This window comes from Watersipora subatra, chromosome 9, assembly GCF_963576615.1.
Source record: "Watersipora subatra chromosome 9, tzWatSuba1.1, whole genome shotgun sequence".
In the NCBI taxonomy this organism is placed as follows: domain Eukaryota; kingdom Metazoa; phylum Bryozoa; class Gymnolaemata; order Cheilostomatida; family Watersiporidae; genus Watersipora; species Watersipora subatra.
Genome location: NC_088716.1, coordinates 33,932,174 through 33,959,418, shown reverse-complemented (window position 1 = coordinate 33,959,418; position 27,245 = coordinate 33,932,174). Strand labels below are relative to the sequence as shown.

At 35.3% G+C, this 27,245-nt stretch overlaps 1 protein-coding gene across 1 annotated transcript in view; it reads right to left on the bottom strand.

Moving 5' to 3' along the window:
- Nucleotides 1-27,245, bottom strand: part of LOC137404993 (uncharacterized) — a 66,321-nt gene that overhangs the window by 37,202 nt on the left and 1,874 nt on the right. Inside the window, exons 3-7 of the mRNA XM_068091218.1 lie at nucleotides 10,898-13,584; nucleotides 9,382-9,601; nucleotides 8,103-8,231; nucleotides 5,713-5,857; nucleotides 3,237-3,375 (exon numbers count right to left, since the gene is read on the bottom strand). Of these exons, the coding sequence (XP_067947319.1) occupies nucleotides 3,237-3,375; nucleotides 5,713-5,857; nucleotides 8,103-8,231; nucleotides 9,382-9,601; nucleotides 10,898-13,584 (3,320 nt within the window). The remainder of the gene's footprint in view (nucleotides 1-3,236; nucleotides 3,376-5,712; nucleotides 5,858-8,102; nucleotides 8,232-9,381; nucleotides 9,602-10,897; nucleotides 13,585-27,245) is intronic.

Genomic DNA, 27,245 nt, shown 5'->3' with positions numbered 1-27,245 from the left:
CGCCTTCGGCAGGTCTTACGGAGCCAGCTCAATGCCAAGAACCAAATCATGGCAATAAATACCTACGCACTGCCAGTAATAAGATATCCAGCAGGCATAATAAAGTAGACTGAGGAAGCCATCAAAGAAACAAATATAGCAACTCGTAAACTGCTGACCATGCATGGAGCACTCCACCCAAAATCTGATACTACTAGATTGTATCTTGATAGGAAAGATGGCGGTAGGGGACTCAAAAGTGTACAGCAGACAGTGAAAGAGGAGGAGCAAAGCATCAAAACATATGCAGCCTCCATGGCCATCTCAGATAAGTTGCTAGCTGAATTTCAATCGGCTGCTCTTACAACGGACCTACGCCCTGATGATGAGAAAATTGACTGGCACACGAAACCTCTTCATGGTGCTTACCACCAACAAATATCTAAGGTTGGCGATCTTCACCAGACATATATGTGGCTGAACAAAGGAAACCTAACGGCCAATACAGAGTCGCTAATCATGGCAGCCCAGGAGCAAGTGCTCCCAACAAGGCAACTCCAAACGAAAATCTATCACACTAGAGACGATCCTAGATGCAGACTGTGCAAAGATGCACCTGAGACCATCCAACACATTATCAGTGGATGCAGGCAGCTAGCAGGGAACGCATACACTGATCGGCATAATCATGTCGCAGGTATTGTGTATAGAAGTCTATGTGATGAGTATGGCCTTAATAAACCACAACACTGGTGGGAAGCTCCTGGTAAGGTCAATGAAAATGACCGCGCTAAGATCCTCTGGGACTTCTACATCCGAACTGACAAGCATGTCCTAGCAAACCAACCAGATATAGTGGTGGTAGACAAGGAGAACAAGAGGGCTACTATAATAGATATAGCAGTACCCAATGACTACAATATAGCCAGCAAAGAAAAAGAAAAGGTAGAGAAATATCTCCCTCTTGGAGAAGAAATTGAAAAATGCTGGAATGTAAGAACAACTGTAATCCCAGTAGTCATTGGGGCACTGGGCGCAATAACACCGGCGCATAAAATGTGGCTTGCCCAAATACCAACAACAATCAACTCAAGTGAGTTGCAGAAAAGTGTGCTATTGGGAACAGCTAAGATCTTGAGGCGAGTGCTCAAACTCCCAGGTCTCTGGTAGGAGACCCGAGTTAGAGCAGAATTTACCACCCATACGGGGTATCCGGGGTGAGGAAACAATTTTTTATATATATATATATATTAACATGTATATATACTTTTTTTTAAAGCATAAAAACAATAAATAGTTCAAGCTACTGTGAGAAGCATTAAAACGTATAATAAAATTATGTCGAAAGCCGAATGTAAAAACTAACTTGGTAAACAATAGTATGTTATAATAATAAGCATATTGACAACAGTGTGATGATAAGTATAGTAACAATAAAATAATAATAATAATATGTATAATAATAATAATTACATGTATAATAATTAAGTAATCCAGAGTAAAGTAACAATAAAAAACTAATCTCATATATATCGATATATAGTTACTATATGTTATATAGTAACTATACGTTATATAGTTACTATATGTTATATAGTTACTATACGTTATATAGTTACTATACGTTATATAGTTACTATACGTTATATAGTTACTATGCGTTACATAGTTACTATACATTATATAGTTACTATACGTTATATAGTTACTATACGTTATATAGTTACTATACGTTATATACAGTCAAACATGGATAACTCGCCCACGGATAGCTCGAACACATGGTTAACTCAAACGGTTTTTTTGGTCTGTTCCCACGTAATGATAAATTACTATAAATAACTCGAACTCAACACTGTTAACTCGAACTGTTTTTTGCCCAACGGCTACCGAAACAGTTGTTATCGCTTTAGAAAATCACTTTATTCCAAGCCATAGAGGCAAACCTCAACATTTCATAATTCATAAGCGTCGTTATTACCACCATCGGCAAAATATTTTTGTCAACGACTTTTCTAAAGGTTTGGTGAAATTTGATTTATACCAAACATCCGCTTAGCGATCGCCCTTCGGAAGCAAGGTAAAGTGAGGTAATCTTTACATGAACTTCAAGAAAAATCGGCAAAATTGATCGTGGGTAAAACGCTAAAAAGAAAAAGATGTCTTTTCTTTTGAGCATTTCAACAACGATCAAGATTCCATCTCAGATCTTGCACATTTTTATGTTTTTAAGTACTGATTCATGTTTAAAATATACATAAGCATACATGCAAGACAGGCAATGAACCACATTCAAACATATACAAAGTGTGCTCGTATACCTTATATATATTTTCTTCTTTTTAGGCTCTGCCCATTTTGCGTAAGGGCAAAAACGGGCAGAGCCTAAAAAGAAGAAAATGTGGCTCTGCGACATTTTGCCAATGTCAATCTAAAAAACATCCTGGCAATAACATCATCTCAAACAACAAACCAATCTCAAGTGATAAAAAATCTCTATACTTTTTGATGAAAACGTTTTAAACTTTACATTAGAGCCATTCAACTTGAAACAAGCCATTTGTGCTTTTGATTTATATTATAGTTTGTATATGTACATGTATCTACTAATAAATAAGTAAATACATGGACTTGTGACAGTGCTCTGATAACTTAAACGCTTTGATAATTCGAACACTTTCGCTTGGTCCCGTGAAGTTCGAGTTATCCATGTTTGACTGTAGTTACTATACATTATATAGTTATAGATTAAAGTGACATGGAACGAGTGTACATCAACAAATATACAGGTTTGATAGTAGAATAATAAAAATGCGCAGTCTAACCTACTCTAACTTACTGTTACTTACATTAAGTCACACTAAATACAGTTTGCCTCAACTTTAAACATTATTTCTATTATATTTCAGGTTATAAACTTCTATCAGCTTTTCTATTATAATTATGAAGCTGACATTTCGAGAGCTTTCAGATGTCGTATGTTGGATCTTCTTTCAGATGTCGTATGTTGGATCTTCTTTCAGATGTCGTATGTTGGATCTTCTTTCAGATGTCGTATGTTGGATCTTCGGATTTGAGACAAAAATAATAAAGAAAGGGTTGGCTCCTGTGAGCTGTCCATGAGTCCAACTGGACCAGTTGTCTTCGAATAATTCAAAATACAATGAAATTACCAGTGAGCATAGCGTTTGCAGCCCAATGCCTATATTCTGAATTCATTGTACATATTCAACGAAATGTTTGAAAGCAAAACCTACCGTAACACAGTTTCGACCGTCTCCAGTAAACCCATTTTTACATTCACATGTATATGAACCTTCTGTATTAAGACAAATCGCTCTTGTGTCATCATCACAGCTGTCCAGACCAATCTCACACTCATCAACATCTAGACAACTGGAAGCAAGTGGCATAACATGAAATATTGAAAGTTAGGAATACTCAAGCTAGTAAATGTATATAAGTAACTACAGGGCTGAGTATATACATATGTTTAGTAGAGAGTATACAAGTTAGTAAATGTATATATGTCACTACAGAGCTGAGTATATACATATGTTCAGTGCAGAGTATCCAAGTTAGTAAATGTATATAAGTAACTACAGGGCTGATTATATACATATGTTTAGTAGAGAGTATACAAGTTAGTAAATGTATATAAGTAACTACAGAGCTGAGTATATACATATGTTCAGTAAAGAGTATACAAGTTAGTAAATGTATATACGTAACTACAGGGCTGAGTATATACATATGTTCAGTACAGAGTATACAAGTTAGTAAATGTACATACGTAACTACAGAGCTGAGTATATACATATGTTCAGTACAGAGTATACAAGTTAGTAAATGTACATACGTAACTACAGAGCTGAGTATATACATATGTTCAGTACAGAGTATCCAAGTTAGTAAATGTATATAACTAACTGCAGGACTGAGTATATACATATGTTCAGTAAAGAGTATACAAGTTAGTAAATGTATATAAGTAACTACAGGGCTGAGTATATACATATGTTCAGTACAGAGTATACAAGTTAGTAAATGTACATACGTAACTACAGAGCTGAGTATATACATATGTTCAGTACAGAGTATCCAAGTTAGTAAATGTATATAACTAACTGCAGGACTGAGTATATACATATGTTCAGTAAAGAGTATACAAGTTAGTAAATGTATATAAGTAACTACAGGGCTGAGTATATACATATGTTTAGTACAGAGTATACGAGTTAGTAAATGTATATAAGTAACTACAGGGCTGAGTATATACATATGTTCAGTACAGAGTATACAAGTTAGTAAATGTATATAAGTAACTACAGGACTGAGTATATACATATGTTCAGTACAGAGTATACAAGTTAGTAAATGTATATAAGTACCTACAGGATTGAGGATATACATATGTTAAGTACAGAGTATCCAAGTTAGTAAATGTATATAACTAACTACAGGGCTGAGTATATACATGTTCAGTAAAGAGTATACAAGTTAGTAAATGTATATAAGTAACTGCAGGGCTGAGTATATACATATGTTCAGTAAAGAGTATACAAGTTAGTAAATGTATATAAGTAACTATAGGGCTGAGTATATACATATGTTCAGTACAGAGTATCTAAGCTAGTAAATGTATATTAGTAACTACAGGGCTGAGTATATACATAAGTTCAGTACAGAGTATACAAGTTAGTAAATGTATATAAGTAACTACAGGGCTGAGTATATACATATGTTCAGTACAGAGTATACAAGTTAGTAAATGTATATAAGTAACTACAGGACTGAGTATATACATATGTTCAGTACAGAGTATACAAGTTAGTAAATGTATATAAGTAACTACAGGGCTGAGTATATACATATGTTCAGTACAGAGTATCCAAGTTAGTAAATGTATATAACTAACTGCAGGACTGAGTATATACATATGTTCAGTACAGAGTATACAAGTTAGTAAATGTATAATAGTAACTACAGAGCTGAGTATATACATATGTTCAGTACAGAGTATCCAAGTTAGTAAATGTATATAAGTAACTATAGGGCTGAGTATATACATATATTCAGTACAGAGTATACAAGTTAGTAAATGTATATAAGTAACTACAGAGCTGAGTATATACATATGTTCAGTACAGAGTATACAAGTTAGTAAATGTATATAAGTAACTGCAGGGCTGAGTATATACATATGTTTAGTACCGAGTATCACAGTTAGTAAATGTATATAAGTAACTACAGAGCTGAGTATATACATATATTCAGTACAGAGTATTCATGTTAGTAAATGTATATAAGTAACTACAGAGCTGAGTATATACATATGTTCAGTACAGAGTATACAAGTTAGTAAATGTATATAAGTAACTACAGGGCTGAGTATATACATATGTTCAGTACAGAGTATACAAGTTAGTAAATGTATATAAGTAACCACAGGGCTGAGTATATACATATGTTCAGTACAGAGTATCCAAGTTAGTAAATGTATATAAGTAACTACAGGGCTGAGTATATACATATGTTCAGTACAGAGTATCACAGTTAGTAAATGTATACAAGTAACTACAGGGCTGAGTATATACATATATTCAGTACAGAGTATCCAAGTTAGTAAATGTATATAAGTAACTACAAGGCTGAGTATATACATATGTTCAGTACAGAGTATCCGAACTAGTAAATGTATACAAGTAACTACAGGGTTGAGTATATACTCACATTTTACCGTCAAGGCTCACATAACCAAGACTGCAAAAACACAAATAATCGCCGGGTATATTCAAGCAGAAAAACACTGAGTCCAATAGCTCTGCTGTACCAGGCTTGTAACAGTCATTTCCAGGAGATGAGCATTCATTTATATCTGCATAGAAAAATCATTCCATCATGAACTATTGACTCAGTAAAAGCATATATGTGTACAAACATTTAATGTTAAAAGAAACTCGATTGATTGTGAGGCTACATTTTGACTCAAAAACTCTAAAGTCTTCTCTTTAAGACAAGCGTGATAGATTTAATGTAAGGCATATCATTCATATCATAATCATAAAATACAAAACTTTGTTTTTTATTAAAAATATTGAATTAACAAGAAAAAAGAATAAAACGAAACTGCAACTTCGCAGATGGATTTCACAAATAAACTAAATTTACCAACACTTCAGAACTAATGCAGGCTCTGAATAACCAAATTGGGTCCAACTCATTATTAAGCAGATTGGCAAGATGGTAGCTATCAGAGCTTATTTTTCAAAATGATATGTATAATTAATATATAAATGCATACATAATTTACATTAAAATTGAGCAAAGCTAAAAAACATTTGGAAATTTTATTTCTGAATATTATTATTTTGTTAATTAGAGCATTTTTTTCAGCAGATATCTTATCCTGTTTAAAGTATCTCATTTAATTTTGGAGTTTTGGGCTCAGTGTAGACTCAGCAAGTTATGCTTCAATCTTATGCTGCAAAATTTTGGGCTTTTCAGAGGTCACACTGGTTTTCCCACCACGCTGAATTCCTACATGTACTTGTGGAATCTCAGAACTAATGGCTTTTTATACGATTCTGAAAGAACATTGCTTTATATATGATTCCAAGAAACGCGCCATGTTTCATATGATTTCAAGAAACATGCCATATGATTCCAAGAAATGCGCCATGTTTCATATGATTCCAAGAAACACGCCATATGATTACGAGAAACGCGCCATGTTTCATATGATTCCAAGAAACACACCATATGATTCCGAGAAACACGCCATGTTTCATGTGATTCCGAGAAACGCGCCATGTTTCATAAGATTCCGAGAAACACGCCGTGTTTCATATGATTCCGAGAAACATGGCATGTTTCATATGATTCCGAGAAACACGCCATGTTTCAAATGATTCCGAGAGGCCCCGTATGTGTCTTATACGTTTTTTTGTTTAAGAATAGAGCAGTGAGTCTTCAGTCAGGGGCAGTCTGAGTCTCAGAGTACTTATTTAGATTTTCATTAGATTTAGATTTACTGAAAGGTCATTGGACTAAATGTCAATCTTTGTATAGCCCTTTGCAAGTTTACACAAAAATTGAAAGTGATGCATGCATGAACACACACACGAACACAGGCATACAGTTTATATATACAGGTGATGCATACATGAACACACACACGAACACAGGCATATAGTTATTATATACAGGTGATGCATACATGAACACACATACAAACACACACAAACGCACACACGCACGCACACACACACACACGAACACACACACGAACACACACACGAACACACACACGAACACAGGTATACAGTTTATATATACAGGTGATGCATACATGAACACACACGCGAACACAGGTATACAGTTTATATATACAGGTGATGCATACATGAACACACATGAACACAGGCATATAGTTTATATATACAGATAAAGCTACTGTATATAGCAATAATGATCTTTAGTTAAAAAGATTTTTTATTAGAAATAAGCTTTCTAGAGCTGGCATGTTTTGCAAATATAAATTGTTTAACAGGTGAAAAACCATGTAAACGTTAATAGTTGCAGCAGAATGAGAAGATATGAAAATAGAACAGCTTGGTGATGAGACAAAGGGCATGTAACAGTATGACAGTAATCAATTGGCGATGAGACAAAGGGCATGTAGCAATATGGCAGAAGTCAATTCTGATTAATATTAGCTGATACGAGCTGATGCTAGCTGATACGAGCTAATGCTAGCTGATGCTAGCTGATACAAGCTGATACTAGCTGGTATGAGCTGATACTAGCTGATACGAGGTTCAGTTAATAAGTAGTGGGAATTTTCTCATAACATTTTATTACAATAAGATATAGCTACATTTTTTCGTTCACTTCTCAACATAATCCCCTTCTTGTTCTATGCACTTGTTCCACCTTTCTGGAAGTTTCTCAATTCCTGTAGAATAAAATTCTGGCCGCTGGGTTCTAAACCATTCCCGCACAGCTTCCATGAAGGCTGCATCACTGTAGTGAAGTGCTTGCCTCTCATGTAGTTCTTTAATGGTCTAAAAAGATGAAAATTGCTTGGTGCTAGATCTGGACTATAAGGAGGGTGTACTAACACCTCCCAGCCCAGTTCCTCAATTTTGACCATTGTACGGGCAGCAGTGTATGTGGGAGGGCAATGTCCTGGTGGAACACGACATCTCTATTCTGGAGGCCTCTGCTCTTGTTCCTTATGTCTTGCTTCACTACAGCCAGGAGCTCACAGCAGTTTTTAGAGTTAATAGTGTTACCTTGGCTCTTGAAATCTCAAGTGATAGGATCCTTTCTATCCCAGAATACTGTGAGCATTACTTTCTGTGTCACTCTCTGGGATTTGAACTTCTTCTTAACAGGAGAAGTTGTTTTCTCACCCATTCTTGAATTCATCAACCCACCAATAGCAGCTTGTTTGTGACATATAGCTTTCCCCATATTGTTGTTTCATTTTTCTGTGACTGACTTTTGTTTTCACACCTTCAGCTCTCAAAAATCTTATAACAGCTCTTTGCTCTATAAGTGAGCATGTTTTCCGCTTGGCGGCCATTTTGAATATAAATAATACCAAATAGTTGAATCACTAAAATGATGAATTTTTAAGTAAGTGATGAGAACACCCATTTATAAAGGTCCATAGAATATTAAATTGCTAAATAAAATAGAACAAAAGTTATGACCAAATTCCCACTACTTATTGACTGACCCTCGTACGATCTGATGCTAGCTGATGCTAGCTGTTACTAGCTGTAACTAGCTGATACTAGCCAGAATCGGTAAATACCGGTCAATAATAGTTAACAAGACCATGGTGTTGTAATACATGATATGCTATCGTAATTCATAAAAAAGAAATTGTTTATGTACATTTGATTCTTGAAATGAGTGGTCCTCATTAGACAGGTTACAATTTCCATCGCAACTCCTACTTGAAATCAGCTACATTTGAGACTTGCTGATATTAAAAGACTTTGAAATTAACAGAAAAAAATTAACAGACTTGCATCATTAATAAAAAAGTGCCTTTCAAATCAATGTTAAATGGTTAAAAATTATGAAGCGCAATATGGATGTCAAAGCATTTTTTTGTGTTACAATATTAGTTGTTATAGATGTGTCCCTTTTTATGCAACAAGTTGCAGCACCCCAGAATAAGTGTGCCTATTTTTACTCTCTTTGCTTTGTTACAGAAAAGGCAACAGACGGACAGAGACCAGCCAATAATATATAGCTATTCATCAACGCTAATCAGTACAAGCATTCACTAGTTGGAACTGGGTAATACTGATAGCCGATACCGGTCAAAACTAGTTGACAGTTCTGGTTAAATTTCTGCACCAGAACACCTTTAGCAGCTCTTACCAAAGCAGGCATCTAGTTGGTTCTGAAGTCCATGGTCATAACCTTCGCCACAGTCACACCTGTGCGTACAAACAGGGTTACCTTGTCCATCTACACTTGGCTCCTCAACACATGTATGCAGTTCTCCTCCGATTGGATTACACAGAGCATCAGTGTGCTCACCATTAATATCAATGCAGCGATGAACTGTACATACACACTCCGGAAGGTCCGTGCACAGCTGAAAAACCAGAATGCAATATTAGATAAGTATAAAGAATGGCTGTATATTCATTCAAGCGGCAGAATGATTTGAATGAGAAGGTAACTCTCAAGATATTTATTCTCTTAATTATTATTGGTCTGTGGTTACATAGAAATCATGAGAGTTCTGCTGAGAGTGCTCTAAGTTACCGGTACAAATACAAAAAAACTTCCTTTCAACACAAACCAGTAGCTTTAAGATTCTAACTCATTTCGGCTGCTAATGTTCGAAAAGCGACATTTGGATGAGTGGTGAAACAAAGGTCAAATCGTTTAAAATCACTTTAGTAACTGATTTTATTACCACCAAGTCAATGAAAAGTGAAAAAAGGCTTACTATAGTGTTCCTTATTGACCCATATGCCTCACAGTCTAACAGGGCGGATCCAGACCTGTCAGTGCAGAATCTAGTACGTGTTTTGGTAGCAGTTGTTCCACAGGATCGGGTGCAACTGCTAAAACTTGACCATTCAGAGAAGAATATGTCACAAATTTCTGCTTCTATGATGGCCACGCAGTCACATGAAGGAACTTCGGAGATGAGAATGCAATTATCAATGTTTGTGCAGTTTGCTTCAAGGCACAAGTCAGCTAAAAAGTGAACGTGATGTGATAGCATTTCAAGCTAATTCTGCTCATGGTAGCGTGGAGAGTAGCTTTGAAAATATGATATGCAAACGTAAAAAAGCCTATTAAATAAAAACCATTCAGGCCGAAGTGTTCAAGAGCGCTACCACAATCAAACCTTTCTGAATAATAAAAAAGAGCAACGCCTTAGCTGTTTGCATGCGTTCAAATTTTTTAATGTGTGTATTTCTATCATGGAGCAAACATCTTGATTCTTAAACATAGCTTAGTCCAGTTGCCCACGTGGTTCCCTGTAGTGAAATGTCTACCCCACCTATTGGCTACGCAAACAGAATAAACCATGCAGTACTTCTTTGGACTGGTTAAATTAGTTGCCAGCGTAAAACAAGCAGTTGGATATCCCAGAAGACCAACACTAATAAATGCAAAATGCTCTACTATCAATTTTATATGCACATGTTGAAATGATTTTGAGAAAAGGTATGCGACAAAACCTTCATGTTGTTAACGCGGTTATATTAATAGCTCTCATTTGTGCGCAACAGCCTGTTAAATAAGCAATAATACTAGAAAAAACTGGGTGAAAAAATCTTACGAATGTAACATATTGGAAAACAAGTGTAGGTTTGAGTCATTCACCTGTATATGTATCTGTAGTTGGCTCTACATATGCTGTAGTTCTTACAGTAGTAACAGTGGAATCAGTAGCAATAATGGTTGTGCTGTCTGGAGCAGCTGAAGGCCCTTGACTGAATGAAGATACAGGGGTGATGCTAGTGATATCAACAATGGTAGAAAAAATAGAACTTGCCATCTCAGTCAGTTTTGTGTTCACAGTTTCCTCTGTTGATTCAGTTATTCTAGTTGTTATACTGCTTGTCCTGATCACTTCAATGGGTGTGGTGCCACCTTCTGATTCTGTCACTGATGTGCTAAAATCTCTACTTCGTGTATCAACAATTTGTGCATTATCAGACGTCGACTGAGTGGAGCTTTGATAAGTATCTTCAGTGTTCTGAGTTATATTGGTTTCTATTCCGTAAGTTGTAACTATTTTATTTTTGGTAGAGTAGACATCCGTAACGCTGGTTTCTAAGTCTGATGTTGTTACCATGTCAAACTCAGTAGTTGTTATTTCTGATACCTCTGTTGCCTCAGTAGTGTCAACATCTTCTTCTGTAATACTCGTTTCAAAGTGTGCTGTTCTTGTGATTTCAAACTCAGTGGTTGTCATTTCTGATACCTCTGTTGCCTCAGTAGTATCAACATCTCCTTCTGTGATACTCGTCTCAAAGTCTGATGTTCTTGTGATTTCAAACTCAGTGGTTGTCGCTTCCGATACCTCTGTTGCCTCAGTAGTGTCAACATCTCCTCCTTCTGTGATACTTGTCTCAAAGTCTGATGTTCTTGTCATTTCAAACTCAGTGGTTGTCATTTCTGATACCTCTGTTGCTTCAGTGGTGCTAACCTTTCCTTCTTGTGTTATACTCGTCTCAAAGTCTGATGTTCTTGTCATTTCAAACTCAGTGGTTGTCATTTCTGATACCTCTGTTGCCTCAGTAGTGTCAACATCTCCTTTTTCTGTTATATTAGTCTCAAAGTCTGATGTTCTTGTCATGTCAAACTCAGTGGTTGTCATTTCTGATACTTCTGTTGCCTCAGTAGTGTCAACATCGCCTTCTGTTAGACTCGTCTCAAAGTCTGATGTTCTTGTCATTTCAAGCTCGGTGGTTGTCATTTCTGATACCTCTCCTGCCTCAGTAGTGTCAACATCTCCTCCTGTGATACTCGTCTCGAAGTCTGACGTTCTTGTCATTTCAAACTCTGTGGTTGTCATTTCTGATACCTCTGTTGCCTCAGTAGTGTCAACATCTCCTCTTGTGATACTCATCTCAAAGTCTGATGTTCTTGTCATTTCAACCTCAGTGGTTGTCATATCCGATACCTCTGTTGCCTCAGTAGTGTCAACATCGCCTTCTGTTATACTAGTCTCAAAGTCTGATGTTCTTGTCATTTCAAGCTCAGTGGTTGTCATTTCTGACACCTCTCCTGCCTCAGTAGTGCTAACCTCTCCTTCTGTTATACTTGTTTCAAAGTCTGATGTTCTTGTCATGTCAAACTCAGTGGTTGTCATTTCTGATGCTTCTGTTGCCTCAGTAGTGTCAACATCTCCTCCTGTGATGCTCGTCTCAAAGTCTGATGTTCTAGTCATTTCAACCTCAGTGGTTGTCATATCCGATACCTCTGTTGCCTCAGTAGTGTCAACATCTCCTTCTTCTGTTATACTAGTCTCAAAGTCTGATGTTCTTGTCATGTCAAACTCAGTGGTTGTCATTTCTGATGCTTCTGTTGCCTCAGTAGTGTCAACATCTCCTCCTGTGATGCTCGTCTCAAAGTCTGATGTTCTTGTCATTTCAAGCTCAGTGGTTGTCATTTCTGATACCTCTCCTGCCCCAGTAGTGCTAACCTCTCCTTCTGTTATACTTGTTTTAAAGTCTGATGTTTTTGTCATGTCAAACTCAGTGATTGTCATTTCTGATACCTCTGTTGCCTCAGTAGTGTCAACATCTCTTTCTTCTGTTATACTAGTCTCAAAGTCTGATGTTCTTGTCATGTCAAACTCAGTGGTTGTCTTTTCTGATACTTCTGTTGCCTCAGTAGTGTCAACATCTCCTCCTGTGATGCTCGTCTCAAAGTCTGATGTTCTTGTCATTTCAAGCTCAGTGGTTGTCATTTCTGATACCTCTCCTGCCTCAGTAGTGCTAACCTCTCCTTCTGTTATATTTGTTTCAAAGTCTGATGTTCTTGTCATGTCAAACTCAGTGGTTGTCATTTCTGATACTTCTGTTGCCTCAGTAGTGTCAACATCTCCTCCTGTGATGCTCGTCTCAAAGTCTGATGTTCTTGTCATTTCAAGCCCAGTGGTTGTCATTTCTGATACCTCTCCTGCCTCAGTAGTGCTAACCTCTCCTTCTGTTAAACTCGTTTCAAAGTCTGATGTTCTTGTCATGTCAAACTCAGTGGTTGTCATTTTTGATACTTCTGTTGCCTCAGTAGGGTCAACATCTCCTCCTGTGATGCTCGTCTCAAAGTCTGATGTTCTTGTCATTTCAAACTCAGTGGTTGTCATTTCTGATACCTCTGTTTCTTGCATTTCACTATATGTCGCAGTTTTTGTTAATGAAGTCTCACTTGCAATCTTGTCAGTGATCGCACTAGTTTGCTCATAACTTAGATTTGCCTCGGAATTCATGGACTCAGTTGCTTCATCAGTCATTGTGTTAGATTCAGGCATGGCTTCTCTTGAGCTCGTCAAAGTAAAGTTTGAAGGAATGTTAGTATAGCTCTGCGTAGTTGACACATCCACAGACACTGCAAATAGATGTGATGAGTGATTTCGAGAGTGATAAGCATGTTTATAGTATTGTACCATCAATTGTGGGTGCACAAATCCTAATTCTAAGATAGCTGTAGACCAGACTAGCTAAACTCTAACAACATTCAATTGGTGAATCTATATGTCATTAGTTATCATGTAAAGCAGAATTGCAGTATTTAAGTAAGCAGTATTTAAAACGCATTGCAATTACAACCTGCCAAACCTGTGATATGTAAAAATAATTTGTAATTTATCACTTTATAATTTTGTAATTTAATTGATAATTTGTTTTAAGATGGCCATAAAATTGCAAAACTAAAAAATTGTACAAGTTGTAGAACATCTGCAGATATTCTTTTACAACCAGTCACAATGCTCAGATTAATATACAAAAAACAAAGTTGTATAAAGTTAGTTGCAACTAGTAGCTTGTTGACTTTGACCAAAATGTTTTGACACAAAGAGAGCAACTACTGCCAGTATAGCGGAACGAATAGTCCACAAGGTTTCGTGGGGCCATCTTCCGCTATAGCAAACATGTCTGCATTGATTCTTTGCAGATATTTACATTTGTATTACTAGTAGTAATGCATACTATTTCTAGTAATAGTATGCATTACTTAGCTAACTATATGAACATTGCACAGCAAAAACATGTACCCCATTAGCAATTAATTGATGGAATAGCAGACAATATTTATACTGTGCTACACATCGTAAGCCTAATATAACCTTATTAAATTTGTAGGCACGCTATTGCCAAAAAATTATTCATTTTTTCTGATTGCAAATATAAGCAGAAAATATAGCAATGAACTCAATATTCATTAAAGCTTCGAGAATTTGTTATTTACCTTCCTATTGGTTGTACCCACTCGCGTATTCACTGCATCTAGTGATTCAAATTTAAATGGGCAGTTTATGTTCTGTCTCATTAATCTGTTTATCTTCTTACAGTTAATGGTTACATAAAATTTATTGTTCTAGTCATGTTGCCAACTTTTAGTTGGAATAAAATCTGCAGTACATTTACTTCCATGACGTATTACCTAAAGCCCAGCAATTAATGGTTACTGCAAATGTGTATTCTTCAAAATTTGAAGCTTCATGTGTACTGCAGATGCGCATTAGTATGAAGTTGACACTGTGGATCAACCGACGCGAGCTTTTTAAGCATCTGTACTATATTGTATAAAATTGTTAGACGCTGTTTAGCAAGCTCATGAATTTGCGTTCTAACTTTCATAGCGTTTCAGAATAGAGAGTCTGGCGTTATCATCCTTCCAATCAACGGCATTGGGGTCTTTGTATTGCATTCTCATTGACATTATGTATTGAAACCATAATAGATTCTCATTTCAATCATATACAACATGTTGATATGACCAATTTGTTTGCTCACTCGTAGTCAAGTTTGAGCAGCATTTATATCTAGCATTTGTTTGTGGTTGTGTCAGAGTCAACTCAATATTTGATTCCGTGATGAGTTTTCATGAAAATGTGTTGCGTGTGTATGTACAGTGTAATGCAAAAGTTCCTACTACCTCTATCACACTAGCAACACTCCTACATTATCCAGCACTGCGCACTATGCAGAGGGTAACACAACCACTTTACCAATACTCCTTACTGGGCATAAGAGAATACTGGTAGTTGTATGGCATGTATACTACGTACTGCGCAGTAGTAAAGTACACAATGCATTTATACTGTTTATACTGCATGGCTATGACATGCTTACTACTGCTACTTCACTAATAATGCAACTACACAGATATCCAGAAATTCACTGAGAATCGCCAGATTGCAGAACCTCCAATTACGCTGACTATGACTGAATAAAATTGCTTATTATGACCGAAAATATACTTTAAAATGTGATTTTTTAACAAAACTCTTCAGTTTAATGATCGCCACATTTTATTCTATTATAAACTGTGCAATATAAGAAATATTAACCTAAAATGAAATTAAATAAAATTTATTGTTGGTAATTGATGTCATGCAGTCAAGGGTGGTAATGCATCCGTAAGTACCATTCAGTCTTATCGTTGTGGTTTTCTGGGTAAAAATAAAATATAAACTCCAAAATGCTCTCACATTAAAGTGAAACAACTTTTGTTACAGTTAAAATATAATTTGCAAACATTTCAATCTCCAAGCACTAGTTTTACCATTTTTAACACTTGCAAAACAGCGTCATGCTGGTCACTAAAATTTGGCGCGATAGTGATAGGCTCGCTTGTAAAAATTATTATAATTACCTCTTACTCCATCCAGACAAACTTTCAGTAAAATAAAAAAATTGGCACTTCTAGCAATCTTTTACAAAGACAATTGGTCTTGAAATACCGGTGTTGCAAAAAAATTTACAACGTGAACATTTTTCATCATGTTCACCATTCACATGGTGAACATGGTGAAAATTTTAGATGACACTCTAATTCAACTATGATTATTAGGCCAGCAGCGCTAATTTAAAATTATTTCGATCTCCATCTTCAACAATGAAAAACAGACTTACATTATATACTTCATTTGTAAACTAGAATATACAGAAAATTTAGAATAGATCTTGGTGAATTGCTCCGTTGGTTTTAATAACATAGACTGGCCTTAAACCTTTATAAATATAGTAATACAGATGAGGGTGACAGTCATTACTGTTTAGTTTTTAACTACATGTCCATGAGTGAATAACTCCATGAGTGAATAACTCCATGAGTGAATAACTCCATGAGTGAATTGAGATGGGAACAAATAACTAGACTGAAAGTAAATTTTAGTTTATAATTAAATTTTTGTATAATATACTGTAAACTATGTGCTTTTCTTACACTAATAATTATGTTAATGCGATTTTGAAATATTCTTGTCAGTTATTTTCTTGCTAAATAATGATAGATAGTAAATAGTGAGACTGTAAATAACGATAAAGCAAACATTAAAAAAAATTAATTTTGTTTTTGTCAATATGAATCTAAATAGGCCTATTATATCATTTCTAAATTATGATTTTATTTTAACATGAAATTGAATTTTTAATATAATATCTAACAAGATTTCATATTTTTAATATATAATGTATTACATTATATTCATTGTTTATTTGATTTTAAATTACTATTTACATTTACTATTTAAATATTAATTATTATAGCGTTTATAAATATGAAATAACAGAAGTAATACTAGTTATACTACTAATTAATATAAACGATACAACACCACATATTAAAATATCATCTAGGCTCAGATTGCAACTGCTGTTAGTTTGTTTGTTTATTTTCATCTATAATATAACTACAAAACATAATATGAAGAGTGTTTCTTACAGAATACAAGAACAAGAAAAATAGAAAAAAAAATGTCACTCCAGGGAAGGTGATGATGAGGTCCCTGTGCGCAATAGCAAGGCTATTCAAGGCGCGGAACCTGAATATTTATTTAGTAAATATTTATTGTTCATATTACTATGAAATATTAATTATTAGTGTTTCAAATGTTAGTTATCAACAATTTAACCAGTCACAAAAACAGTTACGAATTTTTAATTAATGAAAAAAATTTAAATATCATCAATTAAATATAAATGGCTTTATTGACTAATGGTATTGATATTGGTATTGATAATGGGTTTTGATGAGACAGTTATGTAGTACTGTGCACCCTCATAATACGATTACCCTGATATACGATTTTTTCATCTTACGAAGTGGAACAAGATGATGATTTTTTTCACCTTATCATACGAATCTTATTTCACCGTACGAATTCAACAAAATTTTCACCTGAGTTCAAATTTGGCAGCCGGTATGCTTATTACGTAAGTATAATTAACAGAGACACTGAAACGCTGTTCGCCGAAAATATTTTCACAACGCCTGACAGAGAGAGATGACTGATTTCTCTAAGTTCAGGAATTCGCATACAAGTGTCAAACAGTAATATTTTCCAAGAGCAAAGTTGGAGTTGCAATTCCTTCAAATATGTCAGTGGTCAAACAATTTCTCGTAACCTGCTAACAAATATCCACTTCATTACGAAAACATCATTTGGACTTTCTTGCCGAATAAGGTTGAAAATAGTATTAATGAAATCACTAAAATTATTTTGAAAATGAAGCCAGAAACTAATGAGTGATAAAATCTTATTGGTAAAAAGTTAAAATTCAGTAAAATAGTGATAAATACATACTAAAACTTAGCTCCAAGTGTGTGTGTTTAGTATACTAAATTATTTAAAGCGAAAAGTAAGAAAGTAAGAACTCCTGCAGTACGTACTGCATTACAATTTATTGCAGATCCTAACCACCAAATACACTAAATACAATAAAGTTACTGTAGGTAACTATACATGTAACTATTAAGGTTAACATACTATTTTGTTACTAATTTGTAAATATGTACAGCACTTATATAAAATTTTGAACAATTTCTACTGGGGGTGTTTGCATTATATTATTACAATGGTTTCTATACCACCATACAAGGCCAACCCTAGAACAAATCAAAATCGTATCCTAAGGGTGCACTGTATGCTAATAATTAGATTAAAAGAGTTTACAGCACGAGTTGAAATATTTTACACTCAATTGATAGTATCTCTGATATATTAACCAAAGAAAACATAACTTTACCTCCTTATTAGACATAACTTGCTTCATGTGCACATAAACATAGCTAAACACCAATCCTTTTTGTTTGTTCAGCAGCTCATTTTTAGAAGAATTCCAGATAATGGAGTGATACATGAGTTAGGGTCAAATATCTGGGTCAAATACTTGGTCAACTATCCGCGTCAAATATCTGGACAGTTCAGCTAGAAATTTATGACTTAGCAATGACATACTCTTCAAAGCTTAAAAACTTGTTGCAGGGTTTTCCCCAGCAATTGTGATCTAAACAAGAATGAAAAAATTGGAGTTGTCCTTTCATGCCCTCAAAACGAATTTCAAAAATTAAAGATTATATAGACCATATTGAAATGCTCTAAATAGTTCAGAAGTTTCCATTATAGCAACTGATTTTCAGCTTTGATTAACACGATATGGCCTGTGCTACCATAATACACTATTGAAGTGAATGAAAGAGACAGGAAGGCTGATACTGCCAGCGGCAGTGGAGAAGCCAACGATATGAAATAAATTTATTCAAAAATGTTTAATTTAGTAATTATTACAAACATTGATTGTGTATGTCCCTTACTATTTTATATTCATTATCAACATTTGATAGATTATTAATACCTATTTTAGAAATTTGTAGATATGTGACGTACCGTTTGATAAACCCAGTCAATATCTAAACTGTGCTCGCAATCAGTAGAGGCTCATAACTCAATTTCTACTGTATAGAAAGTCAGTTTATGCTGCCAACTGTGGCAAACATGGATCAGTCTGATGAACTTTAATACAGCATGGCGAAATAAATATATTACTAAGAATCAAAAATGCATTCAAATCTAGCAACTTGAAAAGAACTTTTCTTAGCTTCAAATAGTTGCAACTCGGATTTTAAGATAAGCATATGTTAGCTGCTAGCATAATATATATCAGCTTGCAAAGAAATTTTCTGGCCTCTCAATGTTAAATGTGGATTCATTTATTAAATGTCTATGTCTATGGCACAAATCGTGCTACTGAATAGACTCGTCTTTAATGCGCATTCGTTGCTGTGGCCACTCAGTCCCATGACTGAGTCCCATGACAGCACTCGGACACAAAAGGCTAGATGGGATGGGGCTGGCAGCAGTTCGTCCCAGCTGGGGAGAACCCTAAATCCTTGTGTCTTATTTTTAAATACACAAAACATTGATAGAGTAGAAAATATTAGTCAAGAAATTCGAATTTCTCTCATTACTCTCTGTCACCCTTGCAATGAAGTAAATCGATCATCATTATTAATCCTTGTGCCATGGCAATGGAAAACTTATCATTTCTGTGAACTTCTGTAGCACAAAAAAATATGCTCAGCAGGATCATAATTAGCCAACAGGATAAGACTATTGAAGAGGCCCTCTGAACACATATGAAAATCCTGAGGGTGATGTCACTCTTATCATAAGTGTGTGTAAGCGTACTGGTGTAAAATAATTTAGACAGTCAAATCTGATGCAGCCGTGGTACACAGCATAATTTATGACAAGTAGCCAATCTCTAGCAATTGACAGGCTAACACCGAAATAAGATAGTGCAGACCTAGACTTCTCTCACTTCTTATTTTAGTGTAACTCTTATAGATTGCCTCATTCGCTTTGTAAAACAGATGATGGCATTTGTATTTGAGCAATCTCGCACGTGGTTCATCTCTTTGAACTCAACATTACTTCCAGGTAATATTCCAATGGATGTGACTGTGATGGATGTGGACCACTGGGCCTGGGGTCGAGTATGTCTTACATGGCAAACTGACCGGCAGATAAAAGGTCCGTCTAGCCTAGGCAGATAAAAGGTCCGTCTAGCCTAGGCAGATAAAAGGTCCGTCTACTATCTGCCAAAATGAAAAGGTCTCTAGCTGACCCCCCCACCCCCGTGATTGGAATGAGACTGAAATGAGCTGACAAGAGAACAGGCAAGCTAGAAGTAAGATCGACCGACTGCCAACCAGTAAAGAACAGACCGGCTTGCATCGAACGAGTACCGCAGAGACGGACCAGCTTGCGGGCCAACAGAAGACAGCCATTCAACCCTTAGGAGATAGAGACGGAACTTAAGCTTTGCCGTATAATATATAAGACGCCAGACAACTGTTAGCCAACAGGGAATGAGAAAGCCTCGTTATGTGCAGTTTGTTGTTGCACACACATCGACTGTATTTTGATATATTTATTTATAAACTAGGTGAATGCCAGCGTAACAAAAAAGTTTTTGCACAGAAAATTTATTTTTGTTTAACATGTAACAACAGTTATCATTCTATCTTTCAAACTTTATATTATGAGAAAAGTGTTTTGTGCAATTCAAATAAATTAATAGAAAAAATAAAACAACTGTAAAGGCTTTCACACTTTTGGTGCAACAGCTGTAACTTTTAAATTTCATATCACGAAAAAAATATTTTGTGCAGTTCAAATAAATTCAGAGAAAAAATAAAACTCTGAAGGTGTTCAAACAACTGTAACTTTTAAATTTAATAACATGAAAAAAATGTTTTGTGCAGTTGAGATAAATTGAGAACAATAAAACAACTGTAAAGGTGTTCAAATGTAAATGTGAAATAATTAGCAATTAATGGCTAGATAAAGTCTGTTTTCCTAAGATTACAACGAAAATTTATTTGGTATACAACTATATGATTTCATTTCGCTTCATTGTTGGCATTGTACGGCGAAAATGTCGAATAACCTAGACATAACGTCGGCAAATAAACAAACAAGAAAGAAATACATTGAGATCCATATATACAGTGGACCCATACCATATATATGTATATAAGTATATACCCATATATTTCTCAAAGCATGTCTGTCGTCGTCGTATGTGAATCTGTGTGCATTCCGACTTTAGGTCTTAAAATCTTGATATTAAAATTCCACATATCGTGCAATGGATTTGAACTTACGACAAATGTATCAACAAGTTTCTAATCCAGACGCTCTACCACTGAGCTAGAACACCATGTAGTGAACATACTGATATATGTTTTCATATAACGGATATACCATGCGTGTGCTAATTATTTTAGCCTTGCGTCCATGGTTTTGATTTAATACTTGTTCGTTTCGAAGCTCAAACACAAATTCGGGTCTCGACCAAACAGGAGCATGCGCACTGGAATTAAAACCAGGGTTGGCATAGTATTTCCCATGGTGGTTATTACCACCGGTTAATATTGGTTTTTACCGCCACGGGAAAAACTCATTTTTGTCCGAAAGTGGGAAAAAGCGGAAAAAACTAAAAACCTCTTTTTTGACAAGTTGACTAATGCTTAAGCAAAGAATAACAATACATTTATACCATTAGCTGTCATAGAGCTTCTTTATGGCTCTTTAACAGTACACAGGCTAAAAAAGCGCATTACCTTTATAATTGGTTTATTTACTAAATAAAGAATGAAAAGACCTGATCGCAAGATAATATTCGTTTATTTACATATATTAAATAGTAATATTGAATGAAAAGCAAAATTGATGTGTGAAACATGACAGTAAGCATAATACAACAATTAGAAAATAATTGAAAAATGAAAACACATGAAGATAATGCCAAGTAGTCCAGACCGGTGAACTGAACAAACGGATTATAATATTGCGAATTGATTGTCTAAGAAAAGTTAATCCTTGCATTTGGCCGAATCATACCCTAAAGAAATTGTTTTTAGGCTTTGGTATCAAGCTACTAGTTTGTATGTTTTCTCCACTCCAAGCCTGTTGCGCAGCTTGGTCTGCACTAAGGAAAAAGTGCTAAACAATACACCTCAAAACAGCTCTATTATTGGACTGTAACAGGCTCATCGTTATTTAATGTTGGCCTGTATCTTGGGTGTTGATTGTTTTCTAATTTTTCCCACTTTTAAACACTATTTTATTTCCATTGCTATCGATTAATATAAATATGGAGTCACACAACTACCTAATTGTTTAGTCCAATTTTCCATTTTTATTAAATTTCATTTTGTAGCAAAATATTTAGAAAAAAAATTCTGGCGTTATAACATTCCCAGTAGTTCCGGTTTTTACCAGTTTTTACAGTTTTTTTCGCTGCCCTGGGAAAAACGACTTTTCCGAGCAGATGCAGCGGCAACAAGAACATGATACACTAGCTACAACAGCTGCTCAGCGAGCTAAATTTCAGAGCAGATTAGACGGCGACAACAGCAAGATGCACTAACTACAACAGCTGCTACCAGGCGCCGTGTATGGGCAGAAAACTTCGCACTTGACCACAGCCCTGCAACACAGTATAGGGCCGACTCTTTCTATCAGACGAATGTCCAAAAATGCTCCAGATGTAATGCCTTACGTTGAAAAGGCGAGAGGCCATATATGTAGTTTATATAGTAGATTTTATTGATGATAAATTTTATCAACACAACCACATTACTGCTGCACATTTTCTATATACCATGTCAAAACACAGGCTATAGACGAATAACTGGTGAGTCATTATTAGTGTTTTAAGCATGTAGAAGTCTCAATTCAATAAATGCTGGCGATAGCTTAGCAGTGCAATAGCAAAATATTTTCTAGAATTTCTTAAAATGTGTAAAACTTTTCAATACTGCCAGTTTGAAGAACTTCAGTTTGCCTAGCAATGTCAATTGCATTATCAGTTCTGTGTACAAAATTAGGACAACTCCGATTTAAGTGGTTCGAGACTGATGCATTGTAGACTAGCTGTAAAACACATTGCATACTTCCATTGTTCTCTCCAACATGATTGACATGTTCGACTGCATATGTGTATGCAGTCAGATCAGCACAAAAATTTCAGTAGATTGCATATGTGGAGTTTTTTACAGTATGAAAGACAACCCTCAATAAAACTATTGCTTTACGTAAATCTGTTCCCGAACATGGGTAATGCAGCTAGTGTTGTTATAAGTTCAATACAAATAGATTTTCTGTCCAAATACTTTTTTTATTACACAGCTAGCCCGTCTATATATGTAAATCTCAAATTTTGTTGCTGTCTGTCGTCAGCTGATCAGATGTCTGCCTGTCTAGTTATAGCTATTGAAATTTTGGAATTAAAGTCTCCCATCGGGCTGGATTTGAACTCGCCAAGATTGCAACCGCAGGTTTGTAATCCAATTGTCTAACCACGAGCCTACGAATGCTCTTACAATTCATAGTTCTTACTGTATACACCTTTTTTCCGATTTCACAGGCTAAATGACGTATTAATTGAAACTCTATTAACTCTATGAAACATGATGTCTTTTTGTCTTCGCCATAATAGGGCTAATTTGTTTTCGACAAAACGATATCAATAGAAACTTCTCTCGAAATAAAAAGCGGGCGATTGTATCTTAGTACAGCATCATCCGTTATTGTAAAAACAGGTTCGCAAACATATAAGTAATAACATTTTGGTTAAGAGTTTACTAAAATGCATACTAAAGCTTCCTTGAAGTATGTTTTCAGTAAGCTAAATTCATATGAGGTAGATTCAGTGTTTATGTTACACGTCTGTCTTGAAGGTAAAGACTCTGCCCGGAGTGCATTGTAGTGTTACATTTTCTTGCAGATCATAACCACTAAATTCATTAAAGTTATTGTAGGTAACTAGAGTTATTCAGGTTAACATATTGTTTTGTTACTATTTTTTGATGATTTTTATCAGGTGTTTGCATTAGATAATTACTATGGATTTCTATTACACTCTATACGATATTTTCGCCTTATGATGCAAAAGCTAAAATGAACTAAAATCATATAATTGTATACCAAATAATTTTTTATTGTAATCGTAGCAAAACAGACTTATTTAGCCCTTACTTGCTAATGATTTCACATTTACATTTAAACAGTATTATTTTTCCTCCTAATTTATTTCAAAATCTTTTTTTCATGATATGAAATTTAAAAGTTACGATTGTTTGAACGTTTGAAAACCTTTACAGCTGTTTTCTTTTTCTTAATTCATTTGAATTGCACAAAAACACCGTTTCCCATGATATGAAGTTTAAAAGTTAGAACGGTAAATGTTGTATATGTTAAATGAAAATTAGGTTTTTGTCCAATGAACTTTTTATTACCCGGGCAATGCTGGGCATTCAACTAGTATATATATATAATTAACCAAGTCTATCTCAAAAAAATATGAAAAAAATGTCTCGCGAATAAAAACTAGATTAAAAAGCTTAGCAGTTATACTGGTCTCTCGGGTTTTTATTATGAGTGTCTTTTAGTCATAGTAATGAACCAAACTGCATGACTTAGAAAATAAAAAAGGGGTCATGGTTATAGTATTTTTATCAAAATATTCTGATATAGCCTCCCAACACTCATTCACTGGTTTTGTTCAAATGACCATCTCTAATTTCGAATTTCTGTTATAATACTATTGTCATTTTTAGTATGGTTTGTAAACTTTTAAACTTTATAAGGTTGTTGCTAATGATAACTGTGGTCATTGCTTTAGGTTTGTTTAGTACAGGAGTTCCTAACCAGGGAGGAATTTTTTCCTAAAGGGAAATTATGAACATACAAGGGGGAACAGATAGGTGTCTGAATCGTTAAATTTTTAATTTATGTCTTGCAGTGCCGTGTGAGTTTGGGTTTCATCATTTAACATTTTGTTTTTATCTATAACACTAGTTGCTAATAATGAACTACTAGTCAGAACCCAGATATATGTGAACACATCCATCCAGATTTTGATTGGATAGTAAGTTAACCAATTCACCGCAATGCTGAAGGTCATGTATTGTGTGTTGTATGCGTGCTGTATTAAATTAATAATATGTTGTTTTGTTTAGATATGTATAATAAAATTGGATTATAAGTTGTACCGGTCTTCATTTGAGTTGACAGTGTGTGGGGAATCAAATTTATGAAAAGGCATAAGGGAGAACTGAATGGAATAGGTTGGGAACCCCTGGTTTAGTAGAATAGTACCCTGAAGATCAGGCTCAAACAAAACTGTTGTATAGAGAAACTGTTGCAAAAACTGTTGCAAAAACAACATACCAGCAGGAAATGCAGCCAGACTAAAGGATAAGCATATAATATGTACAAGCAGCAAGACGCCCAAAGACGTCAAAAGATTGAATAATTAGAAAATGTCAAAAACAAATTAGAAACTTCAAAATTTTAGGAATCAATCATAAAAATTGTGTCAACCCCAGATGGAGAACATGCCAAAGTTATGTCAAAGCAATTAAACCTGCCAACCACCATCACCAGAAAACCATCAAAGAGACATTAGAGACAAATCAAATGAATACACATATACAGATCTACTACTCCTTTTAAACATGACCTAGATACCAGGAGTAAGTCACGAGCTCCACCCTACAAGTCAAAATCCTGTGCGCCAGCTGAAGACTTATGCAAACAAGATATCTTCACATGCCTGACATTGAGCATTTAACCTTAATACTCAACCTACTGCCACAGGCTAGCTGTACCCTAAACCAGACATCTATTATAAGAAAGAAGAGCTCCAATGACTCTCAGTCTCTCTCTCTCAGTCTCTCTCTCTCTCTCTCAGTCTCTCTCTCTCTCAGTCTCTCTCTCTCTCTCAGTCTCTCTCTCTCTCTCTCAGTCTCTCTCTCTCTCTCTCAGTCTCTCTCTCTCAGTCTCTCTCTCTCTCTCTCAGTCTCTCTCTCTCAGTCTCTCTCTCTCTCTCTCAGTCTCTCTCTCAGTCTCTCTCTCTCAGTCTCTCTCTCTCTCTCTCAGTCTCTCTCTCTCTCAGTCTCTCTCTCTCTCAGTCTCTCTCTCTCAGTCTCTCTCTCTCTCAGTCTCTCTCTCTCTCAGTCTCTCAGTCTCTCTCTCTCAGTCTCTCTCTCTCAGTCTCTCAGTCTCTCTCTCTCCCTCTTTCATTAGCTATTTTAACCTTTTGTCATAATATTATTGTTTTAGAATTTTTGTTAGTTGTGTATTTCAATTGTTGTATTTACAGAATAAAAAGTGAACTTCACTGGTAAATATCAGTATTGCTTACAATAGCTTAACAGCTTCATTAGTACCTGAACCAGTAATCCTCAAATTAGTTCCCACGCATACCTGCCAACGCTCACGCCTTGAGCGTGAGACTCACGCAAACACCCCAAAGAAAAAATGAAAATGCGTGAGAAATGCGTGAATTTTTGCCTCAATTTCGACAATTTTATATATACTATCATTGATACATCAATTGCCCCAATACCAAATCTCACGGATTGCCCCACTCTTGGGTTGGCAGGTCTGTTCCTGCAAGCTAAGAAAAACTGCGCAAACTTAACATAGTCAAAATAGAATAAGATGATAAAGAAAGTTCAACACTGATGATGTGTGCAGATTTGGATTGGCTATGCATAACATAATTTCTCCACATTCCACTAAACGGCACGATGGTGGGTGTCAGGTGGTGCAAACATAAAAAAACGTCGATGTATAAGCGTTAAATTATATTAGCAAAGTTAAAAGTATACAAGTTCCAAGCGTTTAAATATTATGAAAAATAAACGACCTTTCAACCATCGTGTCCGTTCCAATTTCACGCATATATCGCAGAATCTTTATATTTGAGATAGGCGCGTAAAATAAACGTCACAAATGCACCTGGTAAAACAATGTTGTTAAGTGTCATAGCTGGGTATATTTAATAACACCGTTCGTGACGGTGTGTGTTTTACAACCAGTTGTGACAATTTTGACAAACATATACTTGGCGCCGAACCGGTTGTTGTAAATAAGTGCTAAGGCTAAACAATCGCGAGACATTCTCAATTCGCTCTTTTATGCGACAATCAGGTTTAACGCGGATAGCACCAAGAAAGTTAGTCATATGACATTATTCCATAACAATTTATTAGTGGCGGCGCAATGCTAAATGAAGTTGCATTGAATTTGTAATAAGATATAGCATTGATATTCAGTTTATGTTACAACAAGATTATTTTATGAAAGACAAAACTTGATTATTCGTGTCAATATAATTTACGTGTCAATATCTATTGATGTAATTAAAATGCTACTTTCACCTGAAAACACAGACAATTCAATA